Source organism: Aethalodelphis obliquidens, unplaced genomic scaffold (genome assembly GCF_003676395.1).
Source record: "Aethalodelphis obliquidens isolate GAN/ISIS:26980383/991018 unplaced genomic scaffold, ASM367639v1 scaffold46, whole genome shotgun sequence".
Classification (NCBI taxonomy): domain Eukaryota; kingdom Metazoa; phylum Chordata; class Mammalia; order Artiodactyla; family Delphinidae; genus Aethalodelphis; species Aethalodelphis obliquidens.
Genome location: NW_020837990.1, coordinates 15,374,479 through 15,392,093, shown reverse-complemented (window position 1 = coordinate 15,392,093; position 17,615 = coordinate 15,374,479). Strand labels below are relative to the sequence as shown.

Genomic DNA, 17,615 nt, shown 5'->3' with positions numbered 1-17,615 from the left:
ATGGTTTGAAGATTAGTGTAAATGGTTTGAAGAAAGGATTAGTGTAAAGTTAGAGAAAATGTGAAGTTTAGGAAATATAGAAATGGGAATTAAATATACTGTATAAAAATTAATTTTAAAATCAAAAAATAAAACTCCTGCTTACATATGTTTCACCATCTTTGCTGCCTGTTTATTTTACAGACTGACAGAGGATCCAGGACCATGTTTACTTTTTAGTTTGCAATAGCTCTTGGTATAAAGATAGTTTACTTTCTTTTTTTTTTAACGCAAACAAGAAAAATATTACAAGTTAATGACAGATTACTTGAAATTATAATGACAACTAATTACTTGAAATTATAATAAAAAAGAAAAAGCTTTAGGAATAAACTTTTCCTGTTATGATTTTATTAAGCTTAATTTAAGTACAGTAAAATTTTGTTGTAGTAGTCAAAGGATGTTTTCAAGTAATAATTATTACTTATAACTGGTATTCATTGGTACTTAATGTATTCCAGAAGAAATGCCGAGTACTCTACATGCATTTTTCTCATTTAATTCTCATAACACTCTGAGTAGAAGGTACTGTTATATTATGTTTGATAGATGAGGAAACTGACAGAGAAATGAGAAACTTGCTCAGCTAGTAAGATGTGGAGCTCAGATTTCAACTGTATTATTCCAAAGCCTGTGTTTTTCCATATTAATGCACCTGAATGATATTAACTTCTAGAATAGCTTTTTGAGAAGGTTATGTTTTATGTTGAGTTGGCTTGATGAAACCAAATTTAAAGTCTTTTCTAATATTACAATTCGAAAAAGGTAGGTTTTTTTGTTTTTGTGAGATGACATATACTCAGCTATTTTTGAGGTTTTTCACTACTGTTGAATTTATCCTTTTGATTAATTTTTTTATCTCAGTTAAAATTCATTTTCCATTTCTGACTAGTATATATCTTACACTTCAGCCTTTTATGTTTACAGTGTTTTGTCTCCTACATACGTTCAGTGTATCTGATGAAGGATAAAGAAATATTTGATGTGAGCAAGTTACCTATACCTGAATATGCCCTGTAAGTATTCATATTATAGTTTTGTTTGTGAATCCTTAAAGTTAGAGGGAATTTGCTTGAAACCTGGTTTTGAGAGTCTTAGTTTAAACCACTGTGCCTTACCTTAAAAGAATCTGTTGAAGATTTGCAGAGAAAAAGATTATATAAACTGTAGAAAACTTGTTGAGCTTTCAGTTGTCAGGAATTTCAGTCAGGAAGAAGTTTCTTAACTTGTAAGTATGAATTCCTGAAAGTTACACTGGCAGTTTCCTGTAGTTTGGGCTTAAAGGAGATGGAGAGCAATTGACAAGCATTCTTTGAAATCTTTAAATGTCTGTAGCCCTCTTGTTTTCTAAAAAGCTGGCTTGGTTTACTGTAGTTCTTTTTATGCTTTGGATGCAAGTCTCTTTGTCAGTTCTTCCCTTCTTTTAGATTGGTTTCCCATGCTGCTTATTGCCTGGATATTCTTTGTGTCTTGATGTTTCTTACATGTGCTCACAGTTACCATGGCAAAATGTCTCTCTTTAGTAATTGTGGTTACTATTATATGAAAACGGAACTCTTGGTCTTGTTTTGGCTTAGTAGTTGAAGGATTTTTTTTCCTAATCTTTTCAGGTATAAAGGAGGAGCATCTGTTTTTTCAATGGGGTCCCACTTGTGGGAAAAGCATTGACAAAATCCTATAGAAGCACCCTTAAGGTTACTCATACTTTGAATGTCAGATTGAAATCTCCTAGTCTGTGATGAAATATGTACTTTCAAAGCAAGGTCTGTGTATTTGGCCTGCTTTCCAGGAATTCGAGTACCTTTACCTTTGAGTCTAATAAAAACTTGTATCCGAGTGAGCTGCTGTTTTCCATTCTTCATGTTACATTGCAAGTTCATTATAACAGGTAATTTGTCAGTTGTAACATTTTAGAGCCATTTAATTTGCTAGATAACAAAGTAAGGTCACTGACTTTTTGTTTAGGTAATGGATGGAAAATCACATGCCAGGGATAACATGTTTTTGTTTGCTTATCTCTTTACGAATTTTAAAATTTCTGAATATGATTCATGGTTTAGGTTATTAGCTGATTTTTGTGCTTCATGAAATTCTATCCTGGTTTCCTGGTTTTCTCATTGACATAGCTGAGATATTAGCAAACAGGAGAGGCACAGGTCTTTTAATGCTGCAGGGCCATATTTAGAGGACATTTTGTTGCCACAGATGCCAGTAAATCTCATCTGTTTACAGTTGAAGACCTTTGCTTTTTGTTGGTGATGCTTAGGGAAGCAGAAAGTTAAATTCTGAGCCTAAATTACTGGTACAGTTTAACTTGGTGTTTTAATTTAATTTTTGTGGATTTTAGATGTATAATTTCCTTGATCTATAATTTCCTTTAGAAGCCTTTGATACCTAAAACAGTGCTATGTATGTGGGATAAAATAAAGATTTAAAAAACTATTTTACTGAAGAAATATATTTTATTTATTTATATTAGTAAAATACTTTTTTGAATATTAAAGAAATATGTTTTAAATACCTAATATATCTAGTTCATTGAGCTAGGCATTAAAATTATAGATGTGGGGCTTCCCTGGTGGCGCAGTGGTTGAGAGTCCGCCTGCCGATGCAGGGGACACGGGTTCGTGCCCCAGTCTGGGAAGATCCCACATGCCACGGAGCGGCTAGGCCCGTGAGCCATGGCCGATGAGCCTGCGCGTCTGGAGCCTGTGCTCCGCAAGGGGAGAGGCCACAACAGTGAGAGGCTCGCGTACTGCAAAAAAAAAAAAAAAAAATTATAGATGTATGGTTATGTACTTCTACCTTAAAGGAGGTCCAAGTTTAGTAGCAGAGAAAGACATGTAAATGTAACTGTAATACATTGAGAGAAATGCTCTGATGCGTATTGAGTTTGTGATCCTAACTGTATCCCCTATAACAGTAATAATGACAAGTGCTCAGTAGTGGCTGCCTGTGTGTTAGGCACTATAATAGATGCATTGCCTCTGTGAACTCATTTTATTTTTATAATGATCCTATAATGTAGGTACTCTTGTCATGCCATTTTGCAAATGAGAGGACTGAGGTATAGAGAGGTTTAATAATGTCCTTTGATCATATAGCTTATAGGTGACAGAGCCAGGATTTTAACCTCAACAGTTCTATTTATGAATCCAGGTTTTACAACCACACCTCTCAGTTTCTGTGAATTGTGTCTTATAGGAAAAAGGCAGTTGGTCCATTTTCTAATGTTAGCTTTTTATTATAGCAGGCCTTGCTTTAAGAGTTTCTTTTCAATCCATCTGTGGGAACTTAGAAGCTAGGAAAGACCTGACCATAAAGTAAATCTTGATCTTAGAAGGAGAAAATAAGATTTTTTTTTTCTTTTTTGGTCTCAAGTTTAAAAATCCATTTTTATAGAAGTGATTGTGCCACATTATGTGTGTTAGAAGGGAGGATGATAATACTTGAGTTTATTCATTGCAGAGAACTGTGTTTTGTTCTTTCATGGTCATGCCTTTTCCAGCTTTAGTATTTATATTTTACAAAGTATTTTCATATAGTTAGTACATCAGATATTTATAACAGCTGTGAGATAGGCCTGGTAGGTATTGTTATCTCACATTTGAGAAAACTGAGGCTGAGAGAGTTATACTGGAAATAGGCAGATTTAGTAGTTGAACTGTTCCCTTGCTTCTGGTCTCATGCTCTTTATTTTGTTAACTGTGTTACCATCTTAATGGAAAATGGGGTATCTCCAATATTTTCTGACAGGTATTCATTATCTTTTAGATCACCTAATGTGTCAAGGTGGAGTTGTATCTCAGAGGAACATTTTCTTAAAAAAAAAATTTCCAAAAATCTCAACTCCTGAGAAACTGTTTCATAATAAACTCATAAACACACCATCAGTGTGCTGAGATAACTGTTTTCATTTGCTCATATTTAAGGTCTCTTGGTCTTGCTGTGGCACCACGGGTAAGATTTCTTCAGAGAATGCAAAAACAACCCAACAAAGAACTGGTAGTGAGTCAAGATAATAAAGTAATTGAGCCAAGGACTCTCTCCCTCACCAGTGATGAAGTGGAAGAATTTAGAGCCTACTTCAATGAGAAAATGTCTATTCTCCAGAAAGGTGGGAAAATACCAGAAGGGACAGAGTACAGACTGGCTAGTGGTATTAGTGATGGAGAGGAAGAAGAGAAAGAATGTGAACAAGAAATGGAAGAGAAACTGGGAAAAACAAAAGGGTCTCAACCTCAGTCTGTCTCTAGCAACAAAGAGCCACAGAAGAACAAAGAAGTTCCTGTGCAGTTCTTGGACAGAGATGATGATGATGAGGAGGACGATGGCCTCAATGCTGACTTCATTAAGGTGAAGAGGCGCAATGTGTTTGGGTTGGATCTTAAAGAGAATAAAACATTACAGGTAAGTTTACCCCTAGTGGAGGATCTTCTATTATTTCCTACCACTTCTTACCACGTGCTGCCTGTTGCCTTTGGGGAACTGTGGGAAAATAACCAGGAGAAATTTGTAGAATGACTTTCTTTGCTGTGAACTCTCCCTCCTTCTCCATCTTTAATGATGGAATAGGTGCTAAAGAATTCTCATTTTTCATAACTTTGGGAATTCTAAGAGGTTGACAGCTTTAATCTTTTCATTTATTGGTTTTCTGGTGCATGTTTTAAAAAGTAGCCAGTTTCATGATTATAACATTAAGTAATAAGGTGATGGGGTTTCGTGGTTTATGATGTGAGGATCCTTCACTGTGATTCTTAGTATACTACTTTCTGATTTAAATAATTATAAATATTCCTTACAACAATTCAATCTCTCTAAACTTTTAATGAGACATTTGGTTTTGGGCACCAATCCAGAATCTTAAAAAGAAAGCCAGCACTTCTATTTAAAGGCCGCTTATGAAGGTTTATTAAGTTTCACATAGGTCCTTTGTTTCTCACTAGGCACCTGCTAGGAGGAATAAAAGAGATAATCAAGGTAAAGCACCTGTTTCCTGGGGTACTTGTAGGTGCACAGTAAATATGTTTCTCCACCCTTCCCTTATTTTCGTTTTAATTTTGTATGCCTTATTCTTGATCATTTCTTTGGAGAGAATTGAATGAAAAATGAACCTGAACTCTTATTCCTTATACAATTCTTTATACAATATTGTGACAAGAGTCACAATAGGAAATATTAAATTTTGAACTATGAAACTTGGATAGGTGTTTTTTAAAATTAATTAATTAATTATTATTTTTGGCTGTGTTGGATCTTCATTGCTGTGTGCGGCTTTCTCTAGTTGAAGAGAGCATGGGCTTCTCACTGCAGTGGCTTCTCTTGCTGCAGAGCCTGGGCTCTAGAGCACATGGGCTTCAGTAGATGTGGCGCGTGGGCTCTAGAGCGCAGGCTCAGTAGTTGTGGCTCACGGGCCTAGTTGCTCCACCGCATGTGGGGTCTTCCCAGACCAGGGCTCGAACCCGTGTCCCCTGCATTGGCAGGCGGATTCTTAACCACTGTGCCACCAGGGAAGCCCTGGATAGGTGCTTTTTAAAGTAACTAAATAAAAACTTTAAAAGTAGCAAACATACTTACTGAGTACTTTATGTATTAGGCATTTTCTAAACATTATCTCATTTGGTCCTTGAATAACCCTATAGGTAGGTACTCTATCATTATACAAGTAAGAGGAAAATAACGGAGATACAGAGATAATAAAATAGTGAGGTGCACAATTAATTATTGGCAAAGTCGGAGTTTGAATCTAGGTATTCTTACTCTAATACTCGTATCTTGACCAATAATCTGTTTTTTTGAAGTCTGATTTAGGTTTTCTCTTACGTTTTCTTCTGGACTTTTTATAGTTTTAGCACTTGAGTTTAGGGCTAGTGTTCATTTCAATTTAATTTTTGTGTACGGTATGAGGTAAGGGTTGAGGTTCCAATGCCTCCCTCCCCCCATGTGGATGTCCAGTTGAACCAGTACTGTTTTCTGAAATTACTGTCCTTTTTCCATTCTAGTTACCTTGACTCTTTGTTGACCATGTACGTTTAGGTCTCTGTGTTGACTCTCTTGGTTTTATACAGTTACCCTTTCATAAATAACACCGGTGTCAATTAGTATAGCTTTATGGTAAATCTCAAGTCAGATAGTGTTAGTCTTCCAACTTGATATTTTAAAAAATTTTGAGCATTTTTAGACCATTGCATTTCCATGTAAGTTTTTGAATCAGCTAGTTAATATTTATAGAAAGTCTTTTCATATTTTCATTGAGATTGCATTGAATGTATAAATCTATTTGGGGAGAATTAACAATATTGACTCTTCTGATTCAGTATATGACATATCTTTCCATTTATCTAGGTCTTCTTTAATATCTTTTAGTATTTTTTAATAATTTTAAGCATGTACGTCTTACCACATATTTTGTTAGATCCATCACTATTTTATAGTTTTCAATGCTATTATAAATACTTCAAAAAATTCAGTTTCTCATTTTTTGTTGCTAGAATATAGAAGTACAGTTTTTGCATACCAGTCATTCTAAACTGTCCTGTTAAGTTCTTGTGGCTGTTTTTTGAGATTCTTTGGAGTTTTCTTTGGATCTTCTCTGTAGCTGGTCATGGTATTTGTGAATAAAGATAGTTTCATTTCTTCCTTTCCAATCTGTGTGTCTTTTATTTCATTTTCTTACTTGATTACACTGTATGTTGAGCAGCAGTAGTGAGAATGGACATCATTGTCTTGTTCCTGTCTTAGGGAGGGGAAACATTCAGTCCTTTACCATTACATCCGATGTTAGCTGTAGGTTTTTTGTAAATGCTTTTAACGGGTTGAGGAAGTTCATTCTATTTCTGGCTGGTTTAGTGTTTTTATCAGAAATGGATGGTGAATTTTGTCAGATGCTTTTTTTGCACCTATTAGGGTGAACATAGAGTTGTTGTTATTTATTCTGTCAGCACATTGATTTTTCTAATGTTGAACCAACCTTAAATTCCTATGATAAACCTCACTCATTCGTGATGTGCTTTCCTGTATCTATTACAGGACTCTATTTGCTAATATTTTGTTAAGGGTCTTTGCTTCTGTGTTCATAAGGAATATTGGTTTGTAGTTTTCCTGTAATGACTTTGAGGACATGACACGTTTTAAAAGCTTTAGATACATTTTGCCAAACTGTCCTGCAGAGAGGTCATATTGATCATTGTCCCACGGGCTTTATGTCCGTGCCCATTTACTAACACCAACACCGAATATCCACATGTTTTTACTGTTTTGAAACAAACAGTTAGTGAGAAATTCAAACTTACTATTTCAATTTATTTTTCCTTGATTCTGTTATTGAACATTATTCATTTATTTATCCATTGTATAATTTCTGTGTGTGTATTGCTTGTTTTCCTCTCTCTTTTTTTCTCTTACGATATTGGTCTCTTTCCTGTTGATTAGCAAGATGTCCTTAAACTTTAATTACTATTACTGGCTTTTAATTATTTTATACCTCCCACCACATTTTTTGCCTGCCTTCCTTACTGGATTTTGAATTTCCTGAAATTATTGTCTTACTGACCAGTGTGTGTTCACGGCTTGATACAGTGTCTAGGACCTAGTGCAGATTTCACAAATGTTTCATGAATGAATAAGTGAATCACTCATATCTTCTTTCACTTTGATAGTTTTATTTGCTGTGAATTATGTAGAATTCATATATGTAGAGTATATTCTTTGAAATCTATGTTTTGAAACTGAGTATGATTTGTCTGATTGACTTACAATAATTCAAAAGGTATTGTTGAATTTTCTATAAACATGAGCAGAAATGACTTATTTATTTGACTTGAATGATATAGCTGTGCAGGCCAAGCTTTGTAATTTAGATAGTAAATAAAAATATCTAATAGTAATGATAACTACTGTTATCATTGTTAACATATCACTGTTATTCTGTTAACTAAGAATATGTTTGCATAGCATAGTATAAAAAGTTCTATCTTGAAAATACCTGCTTTTTTTTTTTTAGCCATAACAAATGGGAAATATTATAGTGTTTGTGTCAAATGTGAGGGAACTTTTGGGGCAGTTACAGGATTTTTAAGAAGCCAATAAAGGAATGTTTTTCTGTATCTTCCTGCACATTTCCTAGTACTATACACAAAAAGTAGAGTTAAAATTATTGGCTCTTTAGCTGAAATAGAAATAGAAAGGCTTGTCAACTTTACCTGTTATTTGCCTTTGAATTTTCAAAATCAATACTTATTTGTACTCAGATTATCATTTTTTTTGTTGTTGTTGTTGTTCTTTATCATGTTTTCAAGGCATTTGGTTTTGAGTGTGATTTTGTATCCACAATCTCAACTTGACTTTCCTATTTAGCCTTTGTTTTGGCGCTTTATATTTTCATATTGCATTACAGCCATCACTCACTGGAAGCTGCTTTTTTCTTTTATTACCTGTTTTTAAGGATAGACCTGATAAAGTAAAGAAAACCAAACAAACCTGACACAAAATGGGAAATAATACTATCATTTACATATATAAATGAATCTATTCTTCTTAAGGTTAAATATTGGGTTCGCCGAAAAGTTCGTTTGGGTTTTTCTGCAACATCTTATGGAAAAACCCGGACGAACTTTTTTGGCCAACCCAAAACTTTTTCAGACACTGCTGCCTTTGTTCAAATATTTTTGTTGCTGCTGTTTTAGAATTTTCTTTAGGGAGAGCATACCAGGCATGCAAGGGAACTGGTTTCATTACCTCTATCACAGGCTGTTCTCTTTGTCTTGTTATCTTTTTCCTCATTTCTTGCTCCCTTGGAGCAGTTGTAGAACTCAATTGAGACTTGGAGTCGGTGGGAACACATTGGATTACAGATTACATGGAATTTGTTTATCATATCATTATCATTAATAAAATAATATATTTTTTGGTATTTTACCATATACCAGTGCTTTCCTTGCAAGTATTCATTTTATCCTCATGACAGGAAAGGCAGATGCTATTATTTAAAATTTCAGAGACTTTTAAGTGACTTTTCCAAGGTTACAGTGGTGGAGTTAGTACTACAATCTATCCCTGATGTCAGATCACATTCTCTTTCTCGTTTATTCTGTGGCCTACTGTCATTTGTGTGTGGTTTACTTTCTGTAAATGGGTAGTGCCAGTGTAATTGACAGCACTGTAGATAATTTTGGGCAACCCATTGTGTGCAGACACTTTGAATACAGAATTGATAAGTTTACCTCTTTAGACTTGGGCATAAATGGAGAAGAGAGGTACTGAGTGCCAGGGGCAAGTGATATCTTCTGGAAGACTGCCCTGTCACAGTTCTTTTCCATTTGACAGGTTCAAGGCATTGACAGAGAAACAGATCTCCTTAGCATTGGAGAGGGAGTCATGAGTGATGGAGCCATGAAAGAAATGGGCAGGAGAGAGCACACTTGGGCTGATTAGGCACTACAGTAGTAAGAGAAGTTTGGTTGACCTCCCACATAGGGAAGGGACTTTTATTTTTTTTTATTTATTTAATTTTTGGGGGGGACTTTTATTTTGCCTTGCTTTCTTGGCTGTTGGGTGTCTAGAAAGTTAGCTTCCAGAGAGACAGTGTTAGAGAAGAGCGTGAATATATAATTAAAATGTTGAAATTGAGAATGATTTTAAAACATGTTCTTGGGCTTCCTTGGTGGCGCAGTGGTTGAGAGTCCGCCTGCAGATGCAGGGGACATGGGTTCGTGCCCCGGTCCGGGAGGATCCCATGTGCTGTGGAGCGGCTGGGCCCGTGGGCCATGGCCACTGAGCCTGTGTGTCCGGAGCCTGTGCTCTGCAACGGGAGAGGCCACAACAGTGAGAGGCCCGCGTACCGCAAAAAAACAAAAACAAACAAAAAAAATGTTCTTAAATATGAGAATGAAATCTCTAAGCAAACACTTTTCTCTCTCATATTTTACAGTTGTTTAGAAATGAGACTGATAGGTGGATTCCATTTTAGCTCAGCAAGTGTCCTTTTAAAGCTTTCTCAACAGTAAACATACATCAGTCTTGGTTAAGATTTGAATGATACTCATAAATTATTCTTTGTCCTTAGCGCTGAATCTATATTCTGTTTACATTTTAATTTTATATTTTGGCACAAAATTCTTAGTAAGTATTTTAGGAACTCACTGTTAGTGGTAAAACATAGGTTAGCTAATTTTATTATTAAATTGTTGCTTATGAGTATTCTCTTATAAATATATTAGAAGTTCTTCATCAAGAATCAGATATTTGGGAGCTGGGATTTTTCTGCCTCTTGTCTCCTCTCCTTTTCCCTTTCACTCCCTTCTTGCTTTCATTTTTTTCTCCTCACAGCAGTGATTACTGAGTGCCTACAAGGTGCCAGGGGCTGTGCTAGGTTCTTAGTAAGTTTCAGAGCCTTATACTTTAGTTAACATAGCAGACTATTAAACCAAAATTTCAGTACATAATCTTAGATTTCTGTTCATTTATTGATTCTTGAAACCAAATGTTTTAAAGTGTTAACATTGGCACCACAGTAGAGAAGACATCCTGAGAGAAGTTGAGCCTTAAAGCATGAATATGAGTTAATAGGAAGGGGAATAAGCATTCTAAGCAGAGAGTACAGAATGAGCAAAACCATGGCCACAAGAAAGTGTGTGTTTAGTGTGGGAGCTATTTCTGGTATGATGTTTAGTTTCAGTAGTTAGCCTTTCTGAGGCTTAGTGTCCATCTCTGTAAAGTTACTACCTGGCAGAGTTATTGTGATGCTTAGAGATAGAAAGCAACCAGCACAGTTTGTGTATGTAGAAGGAGCATGGTTAAAATTAGCTATTATTTCTACTTGATGAAGTATAATAGGAACATACAGGTAAAGGGTTTATAGAACTTTGCCAGTGCAATGGCTAGGCAGTGTCCGAGGTAGTGCTGAAAAATAAAGGCTTTTTCTGAATCAGGTCGCATTGTAGAGAGAAAAAGTGATGTATTTTTTTTATTCCAGATGTAGTATCAGGAAACAAGACTACTTTTTGATTTTAGCGTAGTTGATAGAGCAGTTTTCACATTTTCAGTGTCCTGCATTGATCTGGAGAGTGCTAAGGCCTACACTGATACCACAGGTCAGGTGATGTCATAGCCAGGTATTTAAGGAGAACTTATAATTTGGTATAATCAGACCATAACTAGGCAAGCATAGTGCCCTGTGGAAATAAATCAGTTGGTTATAAATAAAACTAAAAATGATGTTAGTAGTTGATATTTAATGTGGAGTCATTAAATGAATATTTTTCTGGGTGGAGTTCTCTGTCCAATTAACTGGCAGTATTCTTATGAATATTAATACTATGCAGTATACCTCTAGAAGATATTATATAGAAGATACTAGGTTATAGATATTGTTTATATGTTTAAGACTTGATTTAAAAATGGACATTAGACCATTGACAAAGGAATGGATAAAGAAGATGTGGTACATATATACAATGGAATATTACTTAGCCATGAAAAAGAATGAAATAATGCCATTTGCAGCAACATGGATGGACCTAGAGATTGTCATACTGAGTGAAGTAAGTCAGACAGAGAAAGACAAATATCGTACAGTATTGCTTATATGTGGAATATAAAAAAAATGGTACAAATGAACTTATTTACAAAACAGAAATAGAGTCACAGATGTAGTAATCTTATGGTTCCCAGCAGGGGAAGGGAAGGAGGGATAAACTGGGAGATTGGGATTGACATATACACACTACTGTATATAAAATAGATAACTAATAAGGACCTACTGTATAGCACAGAGAACTCTACTCAAAACTCTGTAATGACCTATATGGGAAAAGAATCTACAAAGAGCGGGTATATGTATATATATAGCTGATTCACTGTGCTGTACAGCAAAAACTAATATAACATTGTAAATCAGCTATACTTCAATAAAAATTTTAAAAAATGGCATTAGAGAAAGTAATGCCCTTGTTTGGGGAGTGATTGGGCATGCTGATGAGCTGCTTTAGGAGAGTGCTGATTTAACTGTTTTTTTAGCCTCATAATTATTTAATTTAAAAATGGGAATGAACCATGTTAACTTATTTCCAGAAATTTCTTGCAAACAACTATGTTTTTGTAGAAGAAGATCAGGAAATGATGAACATCTTTTGGTTTCCTATAATCTGCCATGCCTTTGAGTATTGCATCTCATTGCTTAAACTCTCCACAACCTTGCACAGTATTATCCCCATTTTGTGGGTTAAGAAACAGAGGCTTTGAAAAGTTCTGTTGCTTGCCTAATGTCCCACAGTTGGTGAAGTGGCAGAACTGGAATTTGTTGTGCCCAGGCTCATCGATTCTTTTGACTGTGCTTCTTTCGATTCCTGTCATTTCAACATTTTAGCAGTTCTTCTTTACTTTAGTGCTCTTTACTTTTAGTGTTCCTCTTTACTTCCCACTAGCACTACCACTGTTCTGTCCCACACCGTTTTCACCTCAGACTTGCCTTGTGGGATAAGCCTCGTAATTGGTCCCAAATGTTGTTCTTCTGAGTCATCTTCCTGTGAACCTCTCTCAGATCTATTTTTTTCATGTGGTTGACCTTCCATGTCTCCCTTCATTTCATCCTTTTCAGTTGGGCTTTGTAAGCTAGCCCCTTCCCTGTTAAACTACCAGTCCAGTGCATTCTTCCCAGTGTGAGTTTCCACTTACACTGAAGGGATTCCTTCCCAGGATATTCTCACCACTCCAGCCTTTCACATCTTATCTTTCAAGATTCAGGGCTGAGCTTGCCTCTTCCTTGAAGTCTTTGTTTACTTACTTATTCCACTGACCTCCAGATTCCAATTGTCTGTTTTGCTAGTACTTTTCTTTTTGGCTCTTCATAATAGACCTACTTGAATGTCTTAATTTCCATTTCTCCTGGTGATTCCTGAGATTGTCATAACCTTTGTATGCAAGGGTCTTATATATTGCTGTTGAATTAAACAGAAGGGAAAACTCTTTAAAATAAAACCTAGGAGTCAAGAAACTTTATTCTCAATTTTTTGGTACCATGAAGTGGAACACAATCTTAAATGTTGAGTAGCTCAAATAGAGTTGGTATATATGTTCTTTTGTCTTCTTACAGGTGCTTTTATTTTATTTTATTTTATTTTTGCATCCTGTGCTTAATTCTTGTAGGCTTCATTCTAATTCAAAAGGAATAGTTACTGTGTGACTTGAAGCTTAAATGTATATACTGAGTTGCTATATATATGTATATATATATTTTTCTCCCCTATTTGAGTTTTGTATGCAAATGATTTCCTAAGGATGTAAATTGTCAGTGGAAAGCTAAAAGTTTTTGGCTTGATGTTTATTCTTTCACATGCTGCATCATTATTGTATCAAAAATATTTCAACTTGTTTCTCTTCATTTCCTAGTTTTATACATATTCAATGTTTAAAGGAACTGCTGACTAGTACTGGATTTTCTCATGACCTACTTTTATAGCCTAAATTTCAGGAACTACATTTATCAGGGCATGCTTATCTTCATTTTAAGCTAAAGTGGAGGTAATGACAGAAATTTGAAATAGGACAGGCTATTCTTGAAGAGGGTCATATAAGTTGCCCTTGAACTTGACTGTTAGGATAATCAGAAATAAGGAGCTTTTCAAAGTCATCAACAGGTGCTTCTGTACGTGTGTGTGTGTGTGTGTATGTGTGTGTGTGTGTGTGTGTGTGTGTGTGTGTATATATATATATATATATATAACAAATATAACTATAGAGAATTTAGACTAATATGCCAGGTTTTCTGCTTATGAACAGATTAGTTCCAGTATGCTCTTTGTGAGATCCTTTGTTCTTGAGTCTAAGCCATCAGTATATGTATATTTACCTAAAGCTTTTTAATGGAAGGACTGTCTTTGTGGTGACACTGGATTTAACTGTTCAAGTTTCTTTCCAACTCTTAAATTTTTCCAAATGTATTTCACTTTTAACTTTGTTCTTTTCAGTGTATGTTTTTGAAACACAGCTTCAAAAATCCATGCTGTGTCTTGAGTCCAAGGCAGCAGTTGAAGCTAGTGCCATCTGGTGGTGACAGGCAGAGTTAAATCACATTTGCTTTGATGTGAAGCTTTGTTTCTATCATGAAAGTTTCTATTTTAGGTGAAATGAAGGCTTGTTAAATGAAGCATTAATGAGATAAAAAAAAAATTCACTCCTTCAACAAATATTTACTGCATACCTGCCATGTGCCAGGCATTGAAACATCACCATTCCCTCTCCTCATGGAGTGTTATGTTCTAGTGAAAGGAGATGGACAAAAACTATAAACATGTGCTGTGGGAAAAATGAAGCATGGTAAGGGGGTGGGGTGTAGCATTCCAAATAGTAGGATGGTGAGAGGCACCTCCCTGAGAGTGTGTAAGGCATTCTTCTGCTATTGCTAGATTAAGACCTTTAGATGTTTTAAGCATTTAAGATTATGGTGCTTCCTCTGCCCATATGTAATTTGAAACAAAAAGAGTACTACATTTTAAAACAGAGTCCTCAAGTTATTATTTTTTCCATGATGACTACTTCATTGCTTTTGTTGAAATATGTTATTTCAGAAACATTTTTTCTTAAAATACTCCAGTTTTGCTGGTGCCCTGAGCATGTGTTGTGAATAGCCAGTTGGTTATTTGCACTTGAAAGCTAGGCCTGTTAGGGGAATGGAAAGAGAATTCAGACCCTCTTGGGAGCAGGCGCTAGCAAGTAAATTGGTCAGAGCAATGGCACTTCAATGAAGTTCAGTGGGAACAGGGATGCCTGTATATTAAGAAAGGCCTATTTTTCAGTAAAAGTAAAGTCTAAGCATAAATTACATACTTACAAAATAAGTATAAGATTAGCATAGTGATTTCATGATGGTTTAAAATTTTAAAGTCTTTAGGGCAGTGCTTCTCAAGCTATGTTTGCTGAAGGGCTAGCTTTTTAATTTCCAATTCATCACACAACAATAATGTTATAAAATAGATTAAAGAAAAATTACTAAAAAAGTGAAATGAATGTTTTCTTGGCTCTTTTCTTTCTCTACCTTTTTTGCTGCCTTCTCTTTCTCTCTCTGGGTTAGATGATTATTTTCTCTTTTACTATTTGATCAAAAGCCTCTTTCTGTATTCTTTTTTTTTTTTGTTTCTCTCCATTTCTTCTGTTTGTGTGGCCATAATAGTATACAGTGTTGTGGGATGTTTGTGTCTGTGTAATGAATGATGTTTAATGAATGGAACATACTGTTTGTCGTTTAGAAAACTGTGTAGTTTTAACCTTTCCATGCCTTTTGGGTTATTTTTGATGAATGGGCTTTGGCCCTGTAAGGGATACCACCACAGTTGGGATATGAGTGTTCCTTGGCCTTTTTTGGTATTAGTTCCTTGTTTAAGTTGTGTACTTTAAACAAGGAAAGATTAAGAGGGAGAAATGATTGGTAAATGGGCTTTTGGTAGGCACATTGACTATACAGAGAAATGTGTAGTAAGATGTATCTCCTTGAGAGCAGGTAATAAAATTTATTTATGTTTTGGCTGTGTCAGGTCGTATGTATGGCGCGTGGGCTCTTCGTTGCTGTGCACTGGCTTCTCTCTAGTTGTGGTGCATGGGCTGCAGAGCGCGTGGGCTCTGTATTTGCAGCATTCGGGCTCTATAGTTGTGGTGCGCGGGCTTAGTTGCCTCTTGGCACGTGAGATCTTAGTTTCCTGACCAGGAATCCAACTGGCGTCCACTGCATTGCAAGACGGATTCTCAACCACTGCACCACCAGGGAAATCCCAGCACTTCTTGCTTATAGCTGCATTCTCTGCAGCATCTTTTACATGGTAGACACTGAATGCTTGTTTCTAGTGTGGGGTCATTTTCTTTCAATGAGCCTCTCCTGTGGCATTCATTGACAGCACTTTCATCCTTAGTATCAAAATAAAAGAAAACAATAGTGTAGCTCTTCCTAAACAAATCATAATTAGAAACATCTACGATGAAGTTTTAATAAACTGAATTTAAAAAATTTTGTTTATTTTTCAAGCTGGGAGTGTTTTGCCATAGAATAAAAAATTTATCTCTATTAAGCAAGAGGCAGACCATCAATCTCTGGACATTTTCTCCTCAAGAACGCTGTTGCTGTTTTTGGCTTTTTTTCCTTTCTTTTCTTCTTTTAGCTTGCTTGCTGGCTGTTAGAATAGAGGTGACAGACAGACCTGATATACTGTTGGGCAGAGAATCTGCTGGTTTTTATTTGGCATAATAAATAATTGAAAACAGAGTGATATTATGTTACAGTTCTAATAAAGCCAATACAGTGGTGATTCTTACAGTGCATTAATTTTAAGCTCCAGAAACAAGTGCCTTAGTGTACTGGGCACTGTAAATGTCCCTGGAATATATGAAGAAAATCCTAAGCATTTGGCAAATGTGATAGAAGTCACATATTGCAACTTTTCTGATAGCACATAAAGGATGCATCTCATATTTTCAGGGGTAATCGCTCTTGATAAAATTTTCTTACTGTTGGTCTGTTCCCTCCCCACCCCTCACATTGGTGGAATAAGCGAATCAATTAATTTCTCAGTGGCAGTCAATATAGAGCCTACCTCCAAATAATAATTCCTACCTAAGTTTGTTTTCTAAATTAAAATGGCATATTTCCCATTATTTCTTTTGTGTGATCACAATTAGAATAATTCTTCCATCTGCACGCATTTTCATGTCTGCTGGTTTATGTCATAGGAAGCAACAGAGCAGAGGAATGCTTTCTTCCTTGCTGTGATACCTAATTTTGGAGATATACTAATTTCAGAATGTTTGTTGTAGGAAATGGTTGCATATTCCAGAAACAGTAAGAACTTGCTGAATAATGTTCTCTCCTGTGGTTTGGTTCAGCACTGTTTTTTTTTGCATTTTTTGATCTATCTGTACTGTTTTTCCTATCTGCTGACATTCCATAAAGTAGAACTTTACAAATCAAAGAGTAGGTAAATTTCTATTAGGTTCTCTATCTCTACTCCCCACCCAAATCTTCTGAGACTGAACTTTTTTTTTTTTTTTTAAGAAATCTGAAAAGCTGGCTTTTAGTGAATCTTATTTTCTCCTTACTATTTTCCATTAAGTGTTTTTAGGTTGACTCAATTTCAAGCATACTTAGTAGTACATGTTTTAATAGCTATTGGACAATTTTATTTAATAACTTGAACAAAGTAGTGGTGTTCAGTGGGTGTTTTTAGAAATAATAGTCTATTTCTAACTCTCCCCCTTCACATATTGCCCAAGAATATGGCATCAGTGTCCTGGAGGCTACCTACATATCTAATTTCCAGCCTGTCTGCTAACACCAGCTTAGCTAACCAGGTTTATAATGGATTTATAGTTACAGGATTAGATGTGGTATACTGGGTTACTCTTCCTCTCTTCCTTTCCCCATCTCCCATTAACTAGCTCTGTTCTCTGGTAGAAATTGCAGGTTAATTTGGCTTTTCTTATTCTTTTACTGAAAAGAGAAAAATTATTTCTAGGTTTCAAGAACCATGAAGAGTCTGAGATCCTACTCTACTTGCCATGAGTTAGCCTGCCATATTTTGATATATGTTGCTAGA

The 17,615-nt window shown here is 35.6% G+C and overlaps 1 protein-coding gene across 2 annotated transcripts in view; it reads left to right on the top strand.

Annotated features, from left to right (window-relative positions):
* The window catches only part of DDX10 (DEAD-box helicase 10), a 296,714-nt gene that overhangs the window by 51,985 nt on the left and 227,114 nt on the right, over positions 1-17,615 (top strand). For both annotated transcript variants that reach the window (XM_027082372.1, XM_027082373.1), the window contains exons 12-13: positions 967-1,055; positions 3,972-4,449. In XM_027082372.1, coding sequence (XP_026938173.1) covers positions 967-1,055; positions 3,972-4,449 — 567 coding nt within the window. The remainder of the gene's footprint in view (positions 1-966; positions 1,056-3,971; positions 4,450-17,615) is intronic.